The sequence below is a fragment of the Oncorhynchus keta genome, chromosome 28 (assembly GCF_023373465.1).
Source record: "Oncorhynchus keta strain PuntledgeMale-10-30-2019 chromosome 28, Oket_V2, whole genome shotgun sequence".
NCBI classification, from domain to species: domain Eukaryota; kingdom Metazoa; phylum Chordata; class Actinopteri; order Salmoniformes; family Salmonidae; genus Oncorhynchus; species Oncorhynchus keta.
The window spans coordinates 13,290,811-13,315,576 of record NC_068448.1 but is presented as its reverse complement, the minus strand read 5'-3'; the positions used below and the strand labels follow the sequence as shown (position 1 = coordinate 13,315,576).

At 43.2% G+C, this 24,766-nt stretch overlaps 1 protein-coding gene across 2 annotated transcripts in view; it reads right to left on the bottom strand.

The window, feature by feature from the left end:
• Positions 1 to 11,573: 11,573 nt before the first annotated feature.
• The window catches only part of LOC118360666 (histone lysine demethylase PHF8-like), a 31,995-nt gene continuing 18,802 nt past the window's right edge, over positions 11,574 to 24,766 (bottom strand). For both annotated transcript variants that reach the window (XM_052484930.1, XM_052484929.1), the window contains 11 exons: positions 24,651 to 24,742; positions 24,376 to 24,465; positions 23,906 to 24,181; positions 23,667 to 23,746; positions 22,517 to 22,692; positions 20,784 to 20,991; positions 20,186 to 20,532; positions 15,969 to 16,049; positions 15,705 to 15,814; positions 15,016 to 15,376; positions 11,574 to 14,784 (listed from right to left, as the gene is read on the bottom strand). In XM_052484930.1, the coding sequence (XP_052340890.1) occupies positions 14,696 to 14,784; positions 15,016 to 15,376; positions 15,705 to 15,814; positions 15,969 to 16,049; positions 20,186 to 20,532; positions 20,784 to 20,991; positions 22,517 to 22,692; positions 23,667 to 23,746; positions 23,906 to 24,181; positions 24,376 to 24,465; positions 24,651 to 24,742 (1,910 nt within the window). In that variant the 3' untranslated portion in view covers positions 11,574 to 14,695. The remainder of the gene's footprint in view (positions 14,785 to 15,015; positions 15,377 to 15,704; positions 15,815 to 15,968; positions 16,050 to 20,185; positions 20,533 to 20,783; positions 20,992 to 22,516; positions 22,693 to 23,666; positions 23,747 to 23,905; positions 24,182 to 24,375; positions 24,466 to 24,650; positions 24,743 to 24,766) is intronic.

Below are 24,766 nucleotides of genomic sequence, written 5' to 3'. Positions count from 1 at the left end.
GGAAAACTCCTGATGGTGAATGAAGCCGGAAGTATTTGAATTTGAAGCGTGCCATATTGCTGAATGGTTCTGAATGGCACCAAAAAATCGCTAAGGATCATGGTGGAAGTGGCCTTAACTAGTAAAGGATCATGGTGGAAGTGGCCGTAACTAGTAAAGGATCATGGTGGAAGTGGCCGTAACTAGTAAAGGATCATGGTGGAAGTGGCCGTAACTAGTAAAGGATCATGGTCGATGTTGTCGTTTTCATCCTGCCTGAGAGAGTCAACCCAGAAAGACAGTGGAAGAAAGAGGCCCAATTTGGCGGAAAATCTGTCTCCCTCCAGCAGGTGACGTTAATGCATAAATTGTTACAAGTGTACTGATATAAGTAGGACACGTGACATCCCGGCAACTTGGAGAAAAAACACTTTATATCGAAATTGTCTCGAGATGGCTATGCATATTCATGGCATAAGGCTAGTAGGATAGCATCTCTCTCTATTGAATACAGGCGGTTGACTTCAACAACCCTCATCGAATATTGAAAAAAGGATTACAATAATGAGATGTATCCACCAATCCAAAGAAAGGATTGGCCTATAGGGAGGAGGTCAGATACCTGGCGGTGTGGTGCCAGGACAACAACCTCTCCCTCAATGTGAGCAAGACAAAGGAGCTGATCGTGGACTACAGGAAAAGGAGGGCCGAACTCGCCCCCATTAACATCTATGGGGCTGTATTGGAGCGGGTAGAGAGTTTCAAGTTCCTTGGTGTCCACATCACCAACGAACTATCATGGTTCAAACACACCAAGACAGTTGTTAAGAGGGCATGACAACTCCTATTCCCCCTCAAGAGACTGAAAAGATTTGGCATGGGTCTCCAGATCCTCAAAAAGTTATACAGCTGCACCATCGAGAGCATCCTGACTGCTTGCATCACCGCCTGGTATGGCAACTGCGCGGCATCCGGCCGTGAGGTGACACAGAGGGTACAGAGGGTAGTGCCATCCATGACCTCTATACTACGCGGTGTCAGAGGAAGGCCCAACATTTTTTCAAAAACTCCAGCCACCCAAGTCATAGACTGTTCTCTCTGCTACAGCACAGCAAGTGGTACCAGAGTGCCAAATCTAGGTCCAAAAGGCTCCTTAACAGCTTCTACCCCCAAGCCATTAGACTGCTGAACAATGAATCAAATGGCTACCTGGACTATTTGCATTGACCCCCCCTGCTACTCACTGTTTATTATCTATGCATAGTCACTTTGCTCCTACCTGTAAAGTACCAGTCAAAAGTTTAAAGGGTTTTTCTTTATTTTTATTTATTACATTGTAGAATAATAGTGAAGACATCAACACTATGAAATAACACTCACAAATAACAATCATGTAGTAACCAAAAAAGTGTTAAAGTAATCTAAATATATTTGATATTCTTCAAAGTAGCCAACCCTTGTATTGATCACAGCTTTGCACACTCTTGGCATTCTCTCAAGCAGCTTCATGAGGTAGTCACCTGGCAGGAATTTCAATTAACTGTAATAAACGATGCTGGAGATGAGAAGTGGTCCTTCTGTAGCTCAGTTGGTAGAGCATGGCGCTTGTAACGCCAGGTTAGTGGGTTCGATTCCCGGGACCACCCATACGTAGAATGTATGCACACATGACTGTAAGTCGCTTTGGATAAAAGCGTCTGCTAAATGGCATATATTATGAGAAGCAGGTACGGGGAGTCAACATTTATTCAGGAACAGACAGGTATCGAGACAGGAATAGCGTCAGCACACGGGTAAACAACGACAAACAACAATTATGGAGGGAATTAGGGAAGGCAGGTGTGCGTAATGCTGGGGAGCATGGCGCCTTGAGCGCCAGGGAGGGGGAACGGGGGCAGGCATGACATTAACAGGTGTGCCTTGTTAAAAGTTAATTTGTGGTAGCCTAGGGTGGTCTAGCGGTCTAAGCCACAGCCTCCGATGCACATATACCGCTGCAGCATGGCTTGGAATCCTGCCCACTGCAAATTTCAGCACACTCTCTCCTCTGTCTTTCCCACTGTCTCTATCCAATAAAGCATACAAATGTAAAAAAATATATATATTAAAAACAAAGTTCATTTGTGGAATTTCTTTCCTTTTTAATGTGTTTGAGACAATCAGTTGTGTTGTGACAAGGTAGTGGTGGTATACAGAAGATAGTCCAAATTATGGCAAGAACAACTCAAATAAACAAAGAGAAACGACAGTCCATCATTACTTTACGACATGAAGGTCAGTCATTGCGGAACATTTCAAGAACTTTGAAAGTTTCTTCAAGTGCAGTCGCGAAAACCATCAAGCACTATGATGAAACTGGCTCTCATGAGGACCGCCACAGGTAAGGAAAACCCAGAGTTACCTCTGGTGCAGAGGATAAGTTCATTAGCATTAACTGCACCTCAGATTGCAGCCCAAATAAATGCTTCACAGAGTTCAAGTAACAGACACATCTTGACATCAACTGTTCAGAAGAGACTGCGTGAATCACGGCTTCATGGTCGAATTGCTGCAACGAAACCAATACTGAAGGACACCAATAAGAGACATGCTTGGGCCAAGAAACACGAGCAATGAACAGTAGACTGGCGGAAATCTGTCCTTTGGTCTGATGAATCCAAATTTGAGATTTTTGGTTCAAACCACCATGTCTGTGAGACGCAGAGTAGGGGAACAGATGATGATGTGTGGTTCGCATCGTGAAGCATGGAGGAGGTGGTGTGATGGGGTGTGGGTGCTTTTCTGGTGACACTGTTGGTGATTTATTTAGAATTCAAGGCACACTTAACCAACATGGCTACCACAGCATTCTGCAGCGATACGCCATCCCATCTGATTTGCGTGTAGCGGGACTATAGTTTGTTTTTCAACAGGGCAATGACCCCAAACGCACACCCAGGCTGTGTAAGGGCTATTTGACCAAGAAGGAGAGTGATGGAGTGCTACATCAGATGACCTTGCCTCCACAATCACCCGACCTCAACACAATTGAGATAGCTTGGGATGAGTTGGACCGCAGAGTGAAGGAAAAGCAGCTAACAAGTGCTTAGCATATGTGGGGACGACTTCAAGACTGTTGTAAAAGCATTCCTCATGAAGTTGATTGAGAGAATGCCAAGAGTGTGCAAAGCTGTCATCAAGGCAAAGGGTGGCTACTTTGAAGAATCTAAAATCGTTTTTTAAATGATTTGTTTAACACTTTTTTGGTTACAACATGATTCCATATGTGTAATTTCATAGGTTTGATGTCTTCACCATTGTTCTACAATATAGAAAATTGTAAAAATAAAGAAAAACCCTTGGATGAGTGGGTGTGTCCAAACTTTTGGCTGGTACCTTTGACTCAATGGAGGAACATAGTCGGAGAGATGCTGATGAATGTCTTGCTCGAGCTGTGTATGCAACTGGTTCATCTCTGATGCTCACAGGCAATGTGTATTGGAAGAGATTTCTGAATATTCTTTGCCCAGTATACACGCAGTATACACCCCTCCAGACATGCTTCATCTACTAATTTGCTGAATCCAGAGTTCAACAGAGTTCAAGTGAAGGTCAAGCAAATCATAGAGAAAGCAGACTGTAATGCAATAATCTCTGATGGGTGGTCGAATGTTCGTGGGCAAGAAATAATGAACTACATCTCCACCCCTCAACTAGTATAATGCAAGAGCACAGACACAAGGGACAACAGACACACTGGTCTCAACATTGCATCAATGATCTTGGACCACAGAAGGTATTTGCACTTGTGACAGACAATGCTGCGAACATGAAGGCTGCTTGGTCTAAAGTGGAGGAGTCTTACCCTCACATCACACCCATTGGCTTTGCTGCTCATGCATTGAATCTGCTCCTCAAGGACATCATGGCACTGAAAACAATGGATACACTCTAAAAGAGAGCCAAGGAAATGGTTAGGTATGTGAAGGGTCATCAAGTTATAGCAGCAATCTACCTCACCAAGCAAAATGAGAAGAATAAGAGCACCACATTGAAGCTGCCCAGCAACACCCTTTGGGGTAATGTTGTCATCATGTTTGACAGTCACCTGGAGGGGAAGGAGTCTCTCCAAGAAATGGCCATATATGGACTGCCGATATGGACAACCCCATCAGAGGATCCTCCTGGATATATTTTGAGAGAGAGTGGTAAGCAGCCTGAAACTCCTGAAACCTATAGCAGTAGCCATTGCACGGATTAAGGGAGACAATACCATCCTGTCTGATGTTCAGACTCTGCTTGCAGATATAAGATAAGAAATCTGTACTGCCCTGCCAACTTCACTGTTGCTCCAAGCAGTGGAAACTGCAGTTCTGAAATACATCAAAAAGTGTGAAGATTTCTGCCTGAAGGCCATGCATGCTGCAGTGTACATGTTGGACCCCAAGTATGCTGGCAAAAGCATCCTGTCTGGTGCAGAGATCAACAGGGCATATGGTGTCATCACTACTGGGTCTCGCCACCTTGACCTGGATGAGGGCAATGTTCTTGGCAGTCTGGCGAAGTACACTTCCAAGCAAGGGCTTTGGGATGGAGATACAATATGGCAGTCTTGCCAACATATCTCACCAGCCACCTGGTGGAAGGGACTTTGTGGATCTGAGGCTCTTTCCCCTGTTGCCTGCATCATCCTCCAAATCCCACCAACATCAACCACCTCAGATCGCAACTGGTCCTTGTTTGGGAACACACACACCAAAGCACACAACAGGCTGACCAATACAAGGGTTGAAAAATTGGTGGCTATTCGGGCAAATTTGAGGCCTTTTGAGGCTGACAATGAACCATACTCAACAAGGTTGGAAAGTGACAGTGAAGATGAGGCCTCAGAGTCTGATGTTCAAGTGGTGGACATTGAGGAGGTCCAGGGAGAAGACATTGAAGCCTGAGAGAAAGACAACCAAAGCTTTAGTTTCTAGACTATCATTTTATTTCACCTTTATTTAACTAGGTATGCCAGTTGCGAACAAGTTCTCATTTACAACTGCGACCAAGATAAAGCAAAGCAGTGCGACACAAACAACAACAGAGTTACACATGGAATAAACAAACATACAGTCAATAATACAATAGAAAAAAGTCTATATACAGTGTGTGCAAATGAGGTAGGATAAGGGAGGTAAGGCAATAAATAGGCCATAGTGGGGAAATAATTACAATATAGCAACTAAACGCTGGAGTGATGAATGTGCAAGTAGAGATACTGGGGTGTAAAGGAGCAAAATAAATCAAATAAATAACAGTATGGGGATGAGGTAGTTGGATGGGCTATGTACAGGTGCAGTGATCTGTGAGCTGCTCTAACAGCTGATGCTTAAAGTTAGTGAGGGAGATATGAGTCTCCAGCTTCAGTGATTTTTGCAGTTCGTTCCAGTCATTGGCAGCAGAGAACTGGAAGGAGAGGCGGCCCGAAGGATGAATTGGCTTTGGGGGTGACCAGTGAAATATACCTGCTGGAGCGTGTGCTACGGGTGGGTGGTACTATGGTGACCAGTGAGCTGAGATAAGGCGGGGCTTTATCTAGCAAAGACTTATAGATGACCTGGAGCCAGTGGATTTGGCAACGAATATGAAGCGAAGGCCAGCCAACGAGAGCATACAGGTCGCAGTGGTGGGTAGTATATGGGGCTTTGGTGACAAAGGGGATGCCACTGTGATAGACTGCATCCAATTTGCTGAGTAGAGTGTTGGAGGCTATTTTGTAAATGACATCGCCAAAGTCAAGGATTGGTAGGATGGTCAGTTTTACGAGGGTATGTTTGGCAGCATGAGTGAAGGATGCTTTGTTGCAAAATAGGAAGCCGATTCTAGATTTAATTTTGGATTGGAGATGCTTAATGTGAGTTTGGAAGGAGTTTATAGTCTAACCAGACACCTAGGTATTTGTAGTTGTCCACATATTCTAAGCCAGAACCGTCCAGAGTAGTGATGCTGGACGGGCGGGCAGGTGTGGGCATCGATCAGTTGAATAGCATGCATTTAGTTTTACTTGCATTTAAGATCAGTTGGAGGCCACGGAGGGAGTGTTGTTTGGCATTGAAGCTCGTCTGGAGGTTAGTTAACACAGTGTCCAAAGAAGGGCCAGATGTATACAGAATGGTGTCGTCTGCGTAGAGGTGGATCAGAGAATCACCAGCAGCAAGAGCGACATCCATTGATGTATAAAGAGAAGAGTCGGCCCGAGGATTGAACCCTGTGGTACCCCCATAGAGACTGTCAGAGGTCTGGACAACAGGCCCTCCAATTTGACGCACTAAACTCTGTCGGAGAAGTAGTTGGTGAACCAGGCGAGGTAGTCATTTGAGAAACCTAGGCTGTTGAGTTTGCCGATAAGAATGTGGTGATTGACAGAGTCGAAAGCCTTGGCCAGGTCGATGAATAGAGCTGCACAGTATTGTCTCTTATCGATGGCAGTTATGATATTGTTTAGGACCTTGAGCGTGGCTGAGGTGCACCCATGACCAGCTCGGAAACTAGATTGCATAGCGGAGAAGGTACTGTGCGATTCAAAATGGTTGGTGATCTGTTTGTTAACTGGGCTTTCGAAGACCTTAGAAAGGCAGGGTAGGATAGATATAGGTCTCTAGCAGTTTGGGTCTAGAGCAGGGGTGTCAAAGTCAAATGGACGGAGGGCCAAATAAAAAATTTAGCTACAAGCCGAGGGCCGGACTGTTCGAATGTTCATTGAAAAATTTTTAAATGACGCATATAGTCTAGTGAACCTAATTGAACCTACTGAAAACCTAACAAATATATTCCAATATGATCAGATAAATAAAGCAATATTTTCTTATGGCTCTGTCAGTAATCTTTAATTTTCAACAGACACAAAAGACAAATTTCCTTTATATAAAAATCCCCATAACATGAACATTAAATGAAAGAAACCGGTATTCAAGGCACCATCAGTAGCCTATATTTTCTATTTTAGCAAAAGTGGGCTAAATTTACTTCAAAGAAAAAACAATAATAGCAATTTTCTATCATCCACTCAACTGAAATATTTTTAAAATATAATTGGATTGAAATACAATAAAATAAAGTGCAAAAATCTATTAATCAAAACAACACTTTGTTTAAGGAGAAGTAACATGCAGTGAAAACAAATATTAAACTTTAACTTTTAAACTTGAACTGAGTAAAAACTCTAAATATGTGATTGCACAGTAATGTTCACTTGTTTGAGGTTGAGGGTGATACTTGGTGGTGTCCCATCTTTTCCACAAGTTCATCAATGTTCGGGGTAAGGCTCTGAGCTGAGGAAATCCTCAGAATTGAGTGGAGGTGTTCAGCAGTAAGTCGACTTCTGTGTGATGTTTTGTTCAAGTTCATCAAAGAAAACAGTTGTTCACCAGGTATGTGCTGCCAAACATAGACAACGTTTGAGCAGCCTGATGCGCAGCTGGGGCATTGTGTCGGGGAGGAAACGGGCGAACTCCGCAGCACCCACTGCCGCATATTTTGCCCTCAGTGCATCATTGCATTGAGGTCAATCAACTCCATTTGGAGGTTTGGTGGTGAGCTTTCCACGTCAACAGCAAATGGGTTACCGAGCAGTTCCAACCTGCTTTTTTGTGCTTCAAAGTCAGCAAATCTTCGCCACCAGTCCGCTCCTGTGTCCACACATCGCAGGTGCTCCGTCGGTTGTCAAACCCACGAGTTTTTCCTAAGGCAGCTCCATCTCATTTACACATCTTGACACTCTTCATACAAATCATGCCCCGTAGTTGTGCCATGCATAGGACGTAAAGCCAAAAACTCCTCTGTCACGCTTTAGGCTGGAGTCCACTCCGCGGATGAAAATTGACAACTGGGCAATGTCAGAAATGTCGGTGCTCTCATCCACAGCCAAGGAATATGCAATGAAATCTTTTCCCTTTTCACAAGCTGCTCTTTAGATTGATGGACAACTGGTCTACTCTCTGCAATGGTGTTTCTGCTCAGACTCACATTTAAAAAGAGTTGCCTTTTTTCTGGGCTCAAACTTTAATCATGCAGTTTTTGATGAAAAAATGGCCGGGCTGATTTTAGCGATCTCTTCTGCCAAAATAAAACTGGCCTTGACAGCAGCCTGGCCTTGTGATTTGCTGCTCACAAACTTTAATCACTCACAGTTATTTTTTTTTCCGAACTGACAGCAGCCTGGCCTTGTGATTTGGCTTTTTTGAACAGAGCCTGTCGAGATTTGAGGCCTCGTTTAATTCCTCTGCCTTTTGTAGCCTTTGTTCCATGTCCATATTCTTGTTTTTGTCCGCGTGTTTCGTTTCATAATGTCGTCTCAGATTATACTTTCAGTACCGCCACACTTTCTCCACACAGAAGACACACAGGTTTTCCAGCTACCTCCGTGAACAAATACTCCGACTCCCACCTTGTTTGAAACCCCGGTTCTCAGTGTCCACCTTCCGTTTTGCCATTTTTGATGGGTATCTGAAAGTTAATTTTACTGTGATGCTGACAACTGCTGTGCCAATAAATATTGAAATGAAAATGCGTCACCGTTGCATTGTGGGAAATGTAGTATTGGTGCGTGTAAAAGATCTGCGGGCTGCCGGCTTGCTGCGGTCTGCGGGCCGGTTCTAATAATAAATCAAGATCATCCCAGGGGCCGTAAAAAACCTTCTCGCGGGCCGGATGTGGCCCGCGGGCCTTGACTCTGACATATGTGGTCTAGAGTGTCTCCTCCTTTGAAGAAGGGGATGACCGCAGCAGCATTCCAATCTTTGGGGATCTCAGACTATACAAAAGAGAGATTGAACAGGCTAGTAATAGGTGTTGAAATCATTTTGGCGGATCATTTTAGAAAGAGAGGGTCCAGATTGTCTAGCCCGGCGGATTTGTCGGGGTCCAGATTTTGCCGCTGTTTCAGAACATCAGCTATCTGGATTTGGGTGAAGGAGAAATGGGGAGGCTTGGGCGAGTTGCTGTGGGGGCTACAGGGCTGTTGACCGGGGTAGGGGTAGCCAGGTGGACAGCATGGCCAGCCGTAGAAAAATGCTTATTAAAATTCTCAATTATCATACATTTCTCGGCGGTGACAGTGTTTCCTAGCCTCAGTGCAGTGGGCAGCTGGGAGGAGGTGCTCTTATTCTCCATGGACTTTACAGTGTCCTAGAACTTTTTGGAGTTTGTGCTACAGGATGCAAATTTCTGTTTGAGAAATTGCTTTCCTAACTGCCTGTGTATATTGGTTCCATTTTACCATGTATGTTGAAAAATGTTTTTGGGAGATTCGATGGATCATTGGGGATCATTCAATATTCCCTTTCTTTTTTTCCAGTTAAATCATCTCAAGTGAAGAGTCAACTAATTTAATTAAAGTTCAATTCATAACTAAATTGTTTTTTACATTTCTATTGTAAGGATTTAATAATTTGCAATTATGTCTACTTATGATAAAGGTTTATGTTTCTGCCTCCATATATGATAAATATATCCAATTCAAAAAGCATCTACATTTAAATTATATTAATATTAATTTGCATATATTCCTGTTCATTCCCTTCTCTGAATATTCCCCAAAATGTGCAACTCTAGGTAGGACGAAATAGATTTAAATAGATTTAAATAGTGGAGTAGGGTGGTGTTATTCTTTATCATTTTATTTCTTTATTTATTTTTGTGAGTGTAGTGGTAGATGGTGGGATAATTTTTTAAAGCAACGTAAAGCAGTCGAGTGGGTGGCGGTAATGCAACATTAATGGAATGCCAACCGCGGATAAACCTCATCGACGAAGAACAGACCAGGGCTTTTGGCACCGCTAGGTTGCTACACAGCAGAGTTGGTCAGACACTTGGGGGTGCCTGTCCTATAGTCCGCCACAGTGTACGTGTCAAAATACCAATAAATGGCTGGAAATGGTTCCATTCATTTTTCACATTGTGAATCAATTTAAACAATTTAATTGTGCATTTGGTGTAGGCTTACCTTAGCGTGATGTTTTGTTAGCTGTGTAATTCTCTCGGACAAGGTGAGTTGTATCGATATATTCGATAATATTTTCTTTAAAAAAATGTGCAATGCTAATTATTGATAAAAGTGATCTTGTCCGAGAGAGATTTTTGGCAGTTATCAAAACGTCTAACCAAGATAAGTCTACACGAAACACAGACCTTATTTAAAGTAGTTCTAAAATCCCAGATGGAAAAATAAATGCAAAGCTTTACATGGATTTTCCTACCTATCTCTCCGATTTGGTCCTGCACTACATACGTACACGTATGCTACGGTCACTAGATGCATGCTTCCTTATGCAACATTTTAGTGACAAAACAGTAGAGTTAACTTTTATTTTTTATTTGGTACATGGGAATTTAACCGCAAACGTTGTGCTTCCCTACTTCTTCACGCAGACTTTTCTCCGCAACAAGTGAAATTGATGGAAAATGCGCATATTTTATATTCGCATGAAAATGTTTGATACGCTGTTTTTTAAAACCAAAATTCCCCACCAAAAAGGGCTGAAATATCAGGCGATCTTTTTAAAACAGCTCTTATATTAAAAAGGGCAATATCATAATTTTCATTATTTCACAGGATTATTACAACATCATAGTATTGAAATATAAGTAGTGCCTTCAGAAAGTATTCACACTCCTTGACTTTTTTCTGCGTTTGGTTGTTTTACAGCCTGTATGTAAAATGTACTAAATTGAAATGTTTTCGTGTGTAGATGGGTGAGAGAAAAGACAGCTATTTAATCCATTTTGAATTCAGGCTGTAACAAACAAATGTGGAATAAGTCAAGGGGTATGAATACTTTCTGAGGACACTAAAATCTTATGACTGCACTGGGCCTTATTGAATAAATCTTTAGAATCAAATAGTTACTTTATTGCCCATCTTGTGACACACACACACAAAGACTTACAGGGTCAGCCACAGAGCAGCACCTCTGGATGGAGAGCAGTTTGGGGATTAAGTCCCTTGCTCAAGGGCACAACGACAGGAAATGGTACCTTAGTGCTGATATAGGATCAGTTTAGCCTTTTAGATAAGATTATATGGGACAGGAGAAACTTAAATCAGCACACTTTGTGAATATGTGCCCAGCAGCCCTCGGGTTGCCAACTTGAGACCGGTCTTAGAAACAATTCCTCAATAATTATGAAGAGTCTGACAATCACATGGAAACATGACTGAGCTTTGAAAGTATATGATTTAATTCCGCATAATGTGAAAATTCAAGCTCTCTGAAAACCAGACGGATAATCACCTAACATTTAAATCAGTACATGGAATACAAATGCTATTGAAATAATTTTAAAATGTGATTGTGATTTTTCTACAGCTTGTGTAAATGTAATTATCACCATTACCTAATAAGCACAATATAGATACACAATAAAACCATGAGAGAAATGGTTCCACACTTTAATAAACCATCACAATAGAAAATCGCAATGGCTCAGTTATATACTTATTTTAAAACATTATCAAAAATCTAAATGCCTTCCTTTGCAATGATAAAGAATAAGGGATGGTGCAGACACATCCTCTGAAAGTCCTTGGTAGAAATGCTATAGGAAGAGGGGAAAAAAAATGTACGTCCAACTACATGTAAAGAATTGGTGTTTAATACAATGCAAAATGTTCCTTGTTTTAATATCATTACAATAATAGCAGTCAGAACCATTCATCTTGAACATACAGTTGAGATTGATGTGCGTTTCAGTGTCGCCACCATCTGTCCAGCTAAGAAGCTTTTAAACTGGTAGAAGACAGATCTGAGTTGAAACACTATTTCTAAATGGTTCAAATAATTTAAGCGTTTGCTTCAGCCTGCCTGGAGTGACAGGTCTGGTGGGACTTCTATTGGTTTCACTGCAACAGGCAAGCTCAATCGAGCACAGCTAAAGTATTTTGAATGATTTCAAATAGTGTTTTAACCCAGGTATGGTTTAAGACAGGGATCAACTGCAGAGAAAAGAGTAGTAAAACAATGTAACAGTACTGGCCCAATAAAAAGGTTGTACTATTTGGTATTGTACACTCAGGTTGTACAAATGATGTACAACACATTTCACAACTGTTGTGGTACAACAAAGTTTTTTTTTAGCACAAAAATTATTATAGAAGTGATGTGGAGAAACTTTGTACAGACAAACTCTGTTGTATATCACACAACTATTCTGTTAAAATGCCTACATCAGTAGTACAACATGAGTGAGTACAGGGCCTTTTTGGTACTGGTGAACAACTGCAGGCCACACAAATAATAAGAAAAGGGAAGTATATCTCCTCTAGGTCAATGCTTTTCACATCTAACAGATACATTGACAAGAGTAAATATTATTAATACTAAATGATAACATAAGGGAAACAGATAAAACAATAAGAGCAGAGCTACTGAGAACAAACTTCATTATAAACTGGGTGGTTCCAGCCCTAAATGCAGATTGGCTGAAAGCCAAGATATATCAGACTATACCACAGGTATGACAAAGACATTTGAAATAACTTTTTACTGTTCTAATTACATTGGTAACCTGTTTATAATAGCAATAAGGCACCTCGGGCATTTATGGTATATGGCCAATATACCACGGCTAAGTGTTGGTCGTGGTATATTGGCCGTTGAGACCACACACCCCCCGAGGTGCCTTACTGCCATTATAAATTGGGTGGTTCGAGTCCTGAATGCTGATTGGCTGACAGCCATGGTATATCAGACTATATACCGCAGGTATGGCAAAACATGCATTTTTAGTGCTCTAATTATTGTTAACCAGTTTATAATAGCAATAAGGCACCTTGTGGGTTTGTAGTATATGACCTATATACCGCGGCTACTCCACGTCGCGTCGTGCTTAAGAACAGCCCTTTGCAGTGGTATATTGGCCATATACAGCACCCCCTCGGGCCTTACTGCTTAATTATAACACAACCAACTAAAACAGAATGACAATTATTACTGCATACAAATAAAAAAACAATACTTTAGACTATTGCATACAGTTCTCCAAATGACATTTATTTTATACAAGGTATGTTAAGAAATACTTCCTTTGAACTATATAAAAACAAAATTCAAACAATTATGTACATTTCAGAATCATTATCAAATCCATAGCTTCCCGACTTCAATATCCTTAGATAAAACTACAACTCTGCATGTCTAAATGTGTAGCACGTTCTTTAAATAAAACACATTCTACGTCTCCGTCCCAAACAGCACCCTATTCCTGAAATCGTTTGCTACTCAAATGGGCCCTGGTCAAAAATTGTGCACTAGAGAATAGGGCACCATTTGGGATGCATTCTACAACTGCTGGCTCAAGTGTATAATACTAAAGACTTGAATACAAACCATGGTGGATTGGAAAATGATTAGGAACCAGACTGTTCATGTCATTACAGTACTAATGGACCGGATGGCTATATCAATTCAAAAATATACACATCTAAAAACACAACTTCATCCAGATGCGAGTTAAATGTAGCCTAGGTACCAATCTGTTAAATGAATAGAATCAAAAAACTAAAGCGAAAACTCTGACAGGTTTCACATAATTAAAAATGTCCAATGTTGCTGTTCTCAATATAAAATATTTTCTGGGAAACAATGAATTACCTCATGGTGCTTTTTTAAATGATTATTATTATTTTTTAAACGGTACAAAAATAAAAGTTCTTTTTATTTTTTTTTAGCAAAAGAGCAATTTCTCAAGTAACAATTTTCCTCAGACTGTCTGGGAGTGGTCTGAGTGGGGAGGGGAAAACTGTTATTGTCAGTGGTTTGGAACTCTTTCTTATTGGTCTATTAACTAATTTAGTCACCAGGCAGACCAATACTCCATCCGACTAAAACAGGCTGAAAAACAGCTTGTACACTAAAAGGGAATAATCATAATTTTCACAATATTATTCCAACCTCCATGTGAAAATATATATAAAAACAAACTTTAAAAAAGGTTTGCTTGCTATGTACATGGGGAAAAAAACCCAGGGCGAATAAAAGGAATAACCTAGATTAGTCAAATAAATACAAAAGATGGTGTGAACTTGAGGTGTTGAAAGTGAGGTGAGAACATGGATGACAACACAGAACTGGAAAGGCAAGCATTCCTACTACCACAAAATAAATATAAAAGCTATTTGAAAATAAATAATCCCAAACTAAAAACGAACTCAAAATCCCATTTGACTGAATTGTCAGGAAATGCATTATTTCCCATTTAAAACATTCACCCCATTGCCTTCAATCATGCGCGCTTGTGCACATTAAAAGGAGACCCACGTCAAAGGAAGAATGGGTCAGATCATGGGTCATATAACTTATCAACTAAAATAGATTTCAGACATTTTTCATTGCCAATTTGATGAATACATGATTCCTTCATGTAAGTTAAATGGTTTGATTGATTGACCATGTGTTTTCCATTGATCTGAGGAGTGCATGACCAACTAAATGTGAATATTTCAGCGCTAGAAAAGCGCTATATAGATTCAAGCAATGATTAATTATTAAATGGGACTGGGAAGGGGTATAGGGTGGAACATGAGTGGATGACAGGTTTAGGTGATGACACCAGATGAACAAAAGTTGAATTATAGAACAAAATAAACAGTCTCTTAAAGCAGTCACGTCCTTTAAGTCCTCTTTAAAATGGCATCCATCTTTCCTCCGAGAATCATTCCTAAAAATCTTTCTCCATCCATATCTCCGAAAGCATCTCACAGGAGAAGCTTCCCATTGCGGTGTATTTTCAGAATCTTTCCTAGTCTCTGTTTTGCTGTTGCAAGTCCTTTCTTTGGACGTTTCCCTGAGGTGAAGGAAGGAAGGAGGCAATGGGTAAGAAAATAGTTTGTCACATTTGTGAATGTCAATGTGCAGGGTCTTGCTCATTTGACACCAAATGGAAGAAAACAGACATACAGGGAGGGACTATCTGGACATATAATAATACTTTTCCATTGCAAAATGCTTTGAAACGTTTTCCGTTGCGTGCCCTAATGAACACAACTCATGTCTATGTGCTGTGATGTGTACTTACCTCCACCAGCTCCAGCGCTGCCGGGGCTGGCTAGCCCAGTGGGGGAGGCTGTAGAGGGGGAGTAAGTGCTGCTGTTCTGGGGGGAGAGGGAGGGTCGTCTGGAGGTGAGGAACACCCCAGGAGCCATAGCAGCACTCCCTCTGGGGCCTCCAGGACCGAACGGGCCAGGGCCTGCCGTGTACTCATGGTCCAGTAGACTGGCAGAGTAGCACTCCATCCTCCGCTCAGGGCTGAAGTCAGGGGTGGGAGGCTCCGGGACCGGAGCGGGGGAGGGAGGAGACGGCTCAGCCCGAGGGGGCTGTGGTGGGGCAACAGGGCGGGGCTTTTTGGTGTATTTCCTCTTGGTGGGTTTCTGGATCTCCTGGATGAATAAACAAACAAAACAGTTGACACGCACTCAGCTTCCCTCGTTCCTTGGAGCATGGCATTTTGACATTTGACTCTCAATTGACAGTTGAAAGAAAACACGTCTTTGATGGTTGTCATATCGATTTGAATGCCTATAAGATTTTATAAAATAGGCACTACCGCCAACTGCCCTTCCTCTCTCAGAACTTTAACTCATCCCAAACTGCCCGCAGAAGTGGAGAGGAGATACAGCAACACTTGGAGGACAATGTAATTCAATTTAAAAAGCTTGTTTATTGCTAAAAGTAGATCCTCCTCCAACATATGTCCCCTCCTATCACCTGTTGTGCCAGTTTGGCAGCAGCTGCAGCGAGGCCAGTCTCCACAGATGCCACTCTGGCCCCATCCCTTACTGGGCGCTCCTGTTTGGGCAGGGTGGGGGTCACCCGGGCTGAGGGAACAAGAGAAGATTTTAGTGGAATTAATCAAATCCCCCTAACAAATGGTTTCTAAAATGTTCAACTTAGTATCAACACATTTCCATTGCCGATTTGGTGATGAAATATGTCCACAGTCCAACATTCAGGGACTTCAGTAATGAGTACCTTTGGGGCTCCAAGGAGTGTCTCCCCAGTTCCTCTTCCTCTTGACCTGGTCCTCCTCATCAGACTCTAAGGACGGATAGACTGAAAACACAGACAGTCAAGGATAATGACTGTGACATCATTGGATCATTCACGTTTAGTTAATTATCCATAGTGCCCTGATTGGACCATGATTTAGACAAGCTAAGATGTTTGTGCGTTCATTTTTAGCCCGCCCGGGAACCAGTTAGGCAGAGTGTGCGAGACTAGGGCTGAGACTTGAGGGCTGTTGCGGTGACATATTACCGCCACACTGGCAGTCAGGAGTCATGACCTCAGTCAAATTCTCTTTGACTGTTGGTCACAGTAATCCCATCCAAAACTGTGCAAAGGCACAGTGTTGAGGAGTAGCCTACCAAACTTGCTAATGGCCTGGTACATGGCGCTCTATTGTCCCTCTAATCCAGCCTTTTTTAAAGTATTGGTCGCGACCAGGGCCGGCCCTCCCATTGGGCAAGATTAGGCAGCCGCCTGCGGCGGCACTTAAATTTGGGGCTACATTTTGACAATTGGCTGCCACCCACCGGCGCCCCTGATCAGCTCCTACACCGCCGGCGGCACCCCAGATACCAGTTCATAGCGTTGCTGCAGTTCCCGCCCCCACAGCATTCTCCCGAAGTTCACTCCCACTATCCTTCGTAGCTATGGTGATGTGTGTTTATATTGGATTATCAAATTGCGAAACATTAATAAAAATGAATTTGCCAATTCATTTATTTTTTACGTTTGTGTGTGATGAAGACAATTAGTGATTAAGGCAATAGCCTAACCTAGCCTGTTAACGTTAGATAGCTACTACCTAGTGGATATAATTTTTGCTAAAAGTGAGCTATAGAGATTTGAAACAATTTGCTACCATGTTTAAGAAACTATCAGGAAGCGAATATCAAAATTTGTTTTAAAAAAAATGAGAAGAGGCACAATCTCTAAACCAAAGAAATTCGCTGGTGAAATCTATCAGTGTGCAGCAATGTCCATCAGCAGGTGTGGAGAATGACAAGCCTATGAGGCCAGGCCATTCATTCACCGAGATTCCCCTCCTTATCCTGATGTGTCCCAAGCCTGCACGAACAGATCCCGTAAAGGTCCATTCATATTTTGGCCACTCACTGGGATCTTGTGTTTTTGTCTGGGAGTCGGATTCAGCAGCAGCAGCAGCAGCAGCAGCACCATCATCAGGGATGGGGAGTGGGTCCAATATAGTAGGGTCTTCGCAGGGCAAAAAAACATACGATTCCAGAGAGTGGCCAAAATATATGAATGGATCTTTATGGGGTATGTTCGTGCAGGCTGGGTCACATCAGGATAAGGAGGGGAATTTCCCAAGATTAGAGGGGCAACTAAAGTTTTCGGTGGCCCACTTCAATAGGAGGATGGCGAACTGGGAGAGAGTGGAGACCATGGCTTGTCTATTCCAAGCAAAACGATGCAGCCTTTTGTTTTTGCTGAAAACTTATTTCACACGAGTGCAAATCTGCACTGGTCAGGGATGGAAAAGGGACTGGAAGGATCTGTGCCACCTCAATAGTTTCCAGAGGTGGAAGGAGCTGGAGATCAGGCTGGTGTCCAAGCAAACAGATTATTTGATTCCAGGACCATGGAGAAAACAATCGCTGACTGCAATGCAACACCACAGCAGAGGAAAGAGACCACTAGGCGGTGACAAAATAAATAAATGCTGAAACTGATGTTGGACAATCAAATTCGATGTGTAAATAAACAAAATTTGTTAAGGATGGGTCATCGACAAAGCTTATTTTACACTATTCTCTGAAACTTCTAATTTCATTATCCACCTTTATTTTGAGACTTTTTCAGCCAACATGTTTTCCCCCAATCAACACACCACAACTGCATGTTTGTCTCGCCTAGCGCGGCAGAAGGTACAGGGCCCGCCCTTGTCAAGACCCTGTTAATGATGGGTCGCGAAGTGTCAGTGTAAATGCAGAAATTACAGGAATTTATTTGGCCAAGTGCAACTGCGCTCTCGGTTCAGGGCGCTCTCTGCTTAGCAGCGGTCTCTGCTCAGCTTGGCAGCTGCGCAGGTGGGAGATGCTTTGCGGTTTACTCGATATTTTTAATGCAGTTTTCTTGAAGAGCACTCTATGAGGCGCTGTCGTTCAGCAACAGATGATGTGTTATCAGCCACTGATTTGTCATTCTCACTCACCACTGTAATCAAATGTACTAATGCTAGCCACAAATTCTGACTGAGCCCAATCGTCAATGAAACGCAAATACAGCTATGAGTTTCTTTCATACAAACTTTGATAAATAAGGAGCGCCCACAATATTCTAGCGACCCGTACAGAGAGCTGTGTGTTATGTGTTGGTTGGTTGTGTTGTATTTACCAGTACCCAGTGTTCGCGGTGTCCGGCCCACCAATCAACCTGCCATCTACCAATCACAGGAATGGTGGTTGACGAATCCTGGTGGTTGATCGAGTGGCATGTGTATGTGTGTGTGAGGCTAAATGGAATCAAGTCCCTGCAGCAATGTTCCAACATCTAGTGGAAATCCTTCCCAGAAGAGTGGAGGATGTTATAGCAGCAAAGGGGAGACCAACTCCATATTAATGCCCATAATTTTGGAATGAGATGTTTGACAAGCAGGTGTCCACATACTTTCGGTAATGTCGTGAGTGAGTGCAAGTGTGTGTGTATGTGTATGTATATATATATAAATAAATATATAAATGAAAGTATATTGTTGAGTTGTGACTGTCAGTGAAAAACAGAGACCCAGCCAGGCATATCGCAATATATATATTTTTAAATACAAATTGTGGTAATATTTTTGGAAAGCAAATGGCTATTGCTATAATGAGACGGAAATGAAAAGATTCCAATCTGTCTTTTAGTTATCAAAATGCTCATCTTGTGCAAACAGTAGCCTATCTTACTGGCACTAGCGGAGAACATGGGCCATATCCCTGGTGAATGTGCAAATGCACTGTCTCTCATTGGGTCAGTACCACATTTGTTGGTTTTTGGACAATCATTTCCTCCTCCAGGTTAGATGGACGTCATATTGTATGTGTCCCCTTTTTGAAGGACGATTACATGGATCAGAACATTTTTATTCATCTGTTCGTCAGTCAGCAAAGTAGCCTACCTTAAAATGTCTGTCCTATTAAAAAAAGATTGTGCTAATGTCTTCAGACAAATAAAGTATAGTGGAATTGCATGAAATGTGTTTATAACATTTCCCTGAGGAAAGAAAAGGAGAAATGTATCTGATATAGCCTAGCCTACTTTAAGCCACTATTCGCTGCATTGAACAGTAGTCTCTTTTGCGAACATTGATTGAGTTATATTACTAGTGTAAATTACTATGACTATCAAATTGAATCATCACATTAGGAATAGAAGCTCTCTTACATAAGTTTGCAAATATGATGATGCACGGAATGCTTTATTATAAAAGGTACATTTATAATGGTGAAAATAAGCTTCCCCAAACTTGAAATCCACAATGCACTGGAGGCTCGGAGCAGGCAGAGGGAGACCCAACCCCTTATCTGGCATTAGACTCGCTTCTTGCTAGTTATTTTATCATCCCATCTGATTACATAGTTGGCCTACCCGTCTTGACTGCATCAACCTGAGAGAAACTAGGCTAATAGAGGCTAGCCATAACGTTGTGCTTCTCACCGTCCTACAGTACACACAACAACTCCGTTAATTTCAGAACCAGAATAGGAGGCTAGCTTTTCTTTCTCATTTAATCCTGTCATTTTAATTCCATTTTCAATTGATTAGATATCACCTTAATTACTTACCACAAAAGCAGAGGAGGAGGTGAGTCTCTCGCTTACCCTCCCAAATAATGGTTATTATTGTGATGTGTTGGCTATATTAAAATTATATATATTTTTAAAAAAATAATCTAGATATTCCAAAGGCGCAGCTTGTATGCGTGGAAGCCTGGAGAACGTAAACATGTTAATTAACGGTCAATTACTGTGAGACCGGCAGTCATTTGCAAGAAAATTACCAGCTGACAAAATGTTATGACCACCACAGCCCTATTTGAGACCATTCCAAAATGAATGGCCCCAGGGCAAGGGCAGCAGCCTCCGGGGCAGTGCTCCTTCCTCCTATGACTTGCCTGGTTAATAGTAGTACATTATATAGGGACTAGGGTGTCATATGGAAGCACACAGCCTATGACTCACCATACTCTGCGTCTTTAAAACAGGTGCCAAGAGTCTCCTGCTCATCTGTGCTCTCCTCATCACTAAGGTGACGGAACGGCCGCTTGACAGGCCGTTTCCCGGGACGCTGGAACGTTGTCTTCTCTTTAGAGGCACTTCCTGTTCTGCTCTTATTGTCTCCTGTCACCCACACGGCTCTCCCTCCTTTCTCTTTGACTAATCCCAGTCCCTCAGACAGCCCCCCAGAGACGGAGAGAGGGGAGGAAGAGGAGGATGACAAAGAAGAGGAGGAAGAGGAAGGAGGGTTGGCCATGGAGAGCATGCCCTGAATGGCTTCTCGTGTGCTGGGAGAGGCTGGCACTTCCTCACTGGAGGGTGTATATAGAGATAGAGAAGTAGTTTGAGTAAGAATTCAAATTAGATCTGTTGCAAAAACTTTGATTACGCAAGTCGTCCAAGCTTCTCGGTAATGTTAATGGAAGAGTAACACATTCATCTTCCACATTTCGTTGGCTCCATTATCCACTTGACATCCAAAAAAACCCCAAAACATGATAGTCTGAAACAAAATGTATTCAGAGTGCTGATTAAGTGTCTGGAATTGCAAGGCAGGTCCTACCTGAGAGCAGAGTCCAGCCCTGCCACCTGTTTGCTGGCTTTCAGCAGGTCCAGGATGCCCCCGGCTCCACCCTTCACTCCATGGACAGTCATGGTCTCCTCCTCATCTGTAGTGTAGTCCTCTTCAATGTCGAAGTCAACCTCTCCGGGTTCTCTGATGCGATGGGGGTCAGAGCAAGGCTTGGCCCTTGGTAGCTTCCGGGGGAGACCTGAGGGGACAAGGGTTGTTAATGTTAATTTTGTTGCCAAGTGTGCCCTGATGGAATACGATCTAGGCCAGGGGTCTCCAACCTTTTCTTGCATAAGAGCTACTTTTAAAAAATGAAACATGTCGCAAGCCACTTCATATATATAGCTTTCAAATAGGCACATTCTTCTCTTGTACACAAAGGACCTGGGGATGAGTAGAAGAGATGTGTTTTCTGTCAATATACCTGGTAAAATAATGGTTAATAAACAGTATTTGGCATGACAGGCCCCATAAAAATTATATTTAGTATTTCTGAAAATGGATGTTGAAGACCATTTGATTTTGTGTGCAATTCCCTTTTAATTGCACATCTAGCAAGAGAGGAAAGTGTCGGTCTAGCGATGTTTCTGCTATGAGGCGTACTGCTGCAACAAGTCATGGCAGACTTTGTAAAACAATGGCCAATAATCATTGTTAGTTCAGTCAGGTAAGCAAGCTTTGCAGTTAACATTGTAAAATAGTTTCTGTCTAGCCACCAGACGGTTCATCATTGGCACCATTAACTGGTACATACAGAGTGATAAACAGACAATATTGCTGGAAATGTATTTGGAAAGGGAAAGAAAGAGGGTCAGTTGTACAACAATGCATTCAACTGAAATGTGTCTTCTGCATTTAACCCAACCCCTCTGAATCAGAGAGGTGCGGGGGACTGCCTTCAACATCATCGGCGCCCGGAGAACAGTGGGTTAACTGCCTTGCTCAGGTGCAGAATGACAGATGTTTACCGTGTCAGCTCGGGAACTCGATCCAGCAACCTTTCGGTTACTTGCCCAACGCGCCTACCTGCCTCCCCAGATATTGTGTAACGTTTGGCTAACCAGGGGTGGCATAATGACACTGTGGCTTTGATTGGATAGTAACAGGGAGCTTTATGTTTATCACAGTTAATGATGGAACACATGAAAAAATAGCATGTACTTTTAGAATTGCTTGGCGAGCTACTCACAGGTGGGCTGGTAGCTACTAGTAGCTCACGATCCATCATCTAGGCATACAGACATGAGGTGGGTTCTAGTTTGTGGCGCAACCAACCGACAGAACCTACCCCGCACAATACACTACATGACCAACAGTATGTTCGTCTAACATCTCATTCTATATCATGGCCATTAATATGGAGTTGGTCGCCCCTTTGATGCTATAACAGCCTCCAGTCTTCTGGGAAGGCTTTCCACTAGATGTTGGAACATTGCTGTGGGGACTTGATTCCATTCAGCCACAAGAGCATTAGTGAGGTTGGGCATTGATGTTGAGCGATTAGGCCTCGCTCGCAGTGTGTATACGACCAATACAATTTAATAACGATAACACTCACTGACCCAAAGAACTCTTTAAAAACCTTCCTCCTCAAGGCTCAGTAGGATGAACTGAATGCCCCAACAGGAGCAGAAAACTGTTGTAGCCTTTAGTAATGAATGCTATTATGAAGCAGGTGCTCCCCACTACATATTACATTCAAACTAGATTATGTACTCTCTCACCACTGAGTTTCTTCTTGCTAGATCCTCCAGCCTTGTGTCGTGGAGGGGGAGTTTCATCAATCTGCAGTTCGTCCTCGGACTCAAAATCTGACACGGGAGACCCTCCCATAGCATGGTGCTGGAATTGAGAGGCACGGCCAGCACTGTTACTTATGCCTGAACGACCTCCCTTCTTCCTGTGGGCAGAAATAAGGATGGATGACACTGAAATGTAGCAAGAACAGTACGAGAGAGAGAGAGAGAGAGAGAGAGAGAGAGAGAGAGAGAGAGAGAGAGAGAGAGAGAGAGAGAGAGAGAGAGAGAGAGAGAGAGAGAGAGAGAGAGAGAGAGAGAGAGAGAGAGAGAGAGAGAGAGAGAGAGAGAGAGAGAGAGAGAGAGAGAGAGAGAGAGAGAGAGAGAGAGAGAGAGAGAGAGAGAGAGAGAGAGAGAGAGAGAGAGAGAGAGAGAGAGAGAGAGAGAGAGAGAGAGAGAGAGAGAGAGAGAGAGAGAGAGAGAGAGAGAGAGAGAGAGAGAGAGAGAGAGAGAGAGAGAGAGAGAGAGAGAGAGAGAGAGAGAGAGAGAGAGAGAGAGAGAGAGAGAGAGAGAGAGAGAGAGAGAGAGAGAGAGAGAGAGAGAGAGAGAGAGAGAGAGAGAGAGAGAGAGAGAGAGAGAGAGAGAGAGAGAGAGAGAGAGAGAGAGAGAGAGAGAGAGAGAGAGAGAGAGAGAGAGAGAGAGAGAGAGAGAGAGAGAGAGAGAGAGAGAGAGAGAGAGAGAGAGAGAGAGAGAGAGAGAGGCAGGGGCAGCCAGCCAGCGAGAGAGAGAGAGAGCGCGAGAGGCAGGCAGGCAGCCAGCCAGAGAGAGAGAGGCAGGCAGGCAGCGAGAGAGAGAGAGACAGGCCGACAGAGGCAGGCAGCCAGCCAGCCAGAGAGAGAGAGAGGCAGCCAGCCAGCGAGAGAGAGGGAGAGCGAGAGGCAGGCAGCCAGCCAGAGAGAGAGGCAGGCAGGCAGCGAGAGAGCGAGAGACAGGCCGACAGAGGCAGGCAGGCAGAGAGGCAGAGAGAGAGAGGAGAGGCAGAGCAGAGAAGGCAGGCAGAGAAAGGGTGAGAAAAAAAAAAAATAGATGAAGATTTGGTGTGAAGATACTGAAGAGTCTCCTGACCTCCCAGTCTTACCCCTGTATTTTGCCGTTGGTCAGCACCAGTTTCAGTTTGCTCTTGCTCATTTTCCCTGCAAACTCCTGAGGCAGCTCTAACTGGAGAAGGAGAGGAACGGCACAATCCTGTTAGCATTTCACTATAATACACATTAACAATGTGAGTCTGAGAGCCAAAGTACATTTAGACTTTCAACCTTATTTGTCCCAGAGAGGGAAATGTTGAGGTAAAAAGGACTGTTGAACAATCAGTCATACCTTCTTCTTGTTTTTCTTGTTTCCACATTGGAATTTCTTCAGTGTGTGTTTGGTGTGGATCTCCAGGAGGTCCAACTCGCCTGCCTCTTTCATTAAGCCCTTTTGACCCTTCTTCTTGGGGCTGGGGGACATATCCTTGGGTTTGGGGCCTCTCTTCCTCCCTGGGGGGCGGCTTGGACTCTGGGAGACAGCTAGAGGGGAGGCTTTGGGCAGGGGGGTGGGGAAGCCCTGTGTAGAGGTGAAAGGAGCCGCAGGACGGCCTTGCTGGAAGATGTCCTGTGGTGACAGAGAGGAGAAGACGGAGTAGTCTCAGTAAGCCAGACTGAAATTTGATAGTGCCTCACATTATAGGTGCGACCTGAACTATACTGGCTCAGGCTCAGATATTTTCTATGGTGGACGAACAACCAGGCCAAGCCCAGTAGCTTGGCTCGGTCAGTATACTCTATGAAATATTTCCCCCTGCCTACCTCAACCAGTCGTATCTCCTTGGCCAGGTCCTTCACTAGACGCTGAGTCTCAATGGTCTCTGGAATCTCCACCTCGTGGTCAGTCAGCGACTGGCCAGAGCACAAAAACATCACAAAACAAAGACTACTGCGCCCAATATAACTAGCTTCATGACACCTTCATGCCATTGTTCATAATGTTTATGACTGCCTATGACAGGTGTTATTATGTCTTATGTAGCTGCTATAAAGGCTTAATTAATGCATTCATAAGGGGGCCTACAATAAAGAATCACCTCTTTGCGTGTCCACATGCGGAAAGCATTGTTGAGGGCCTTGGCTCCGTGGACCAGGTAGGAAGCAGGGTGTCTGCGGTTCTCTCTCAGACCTGTAAAGTAGACCAGTATAGAAG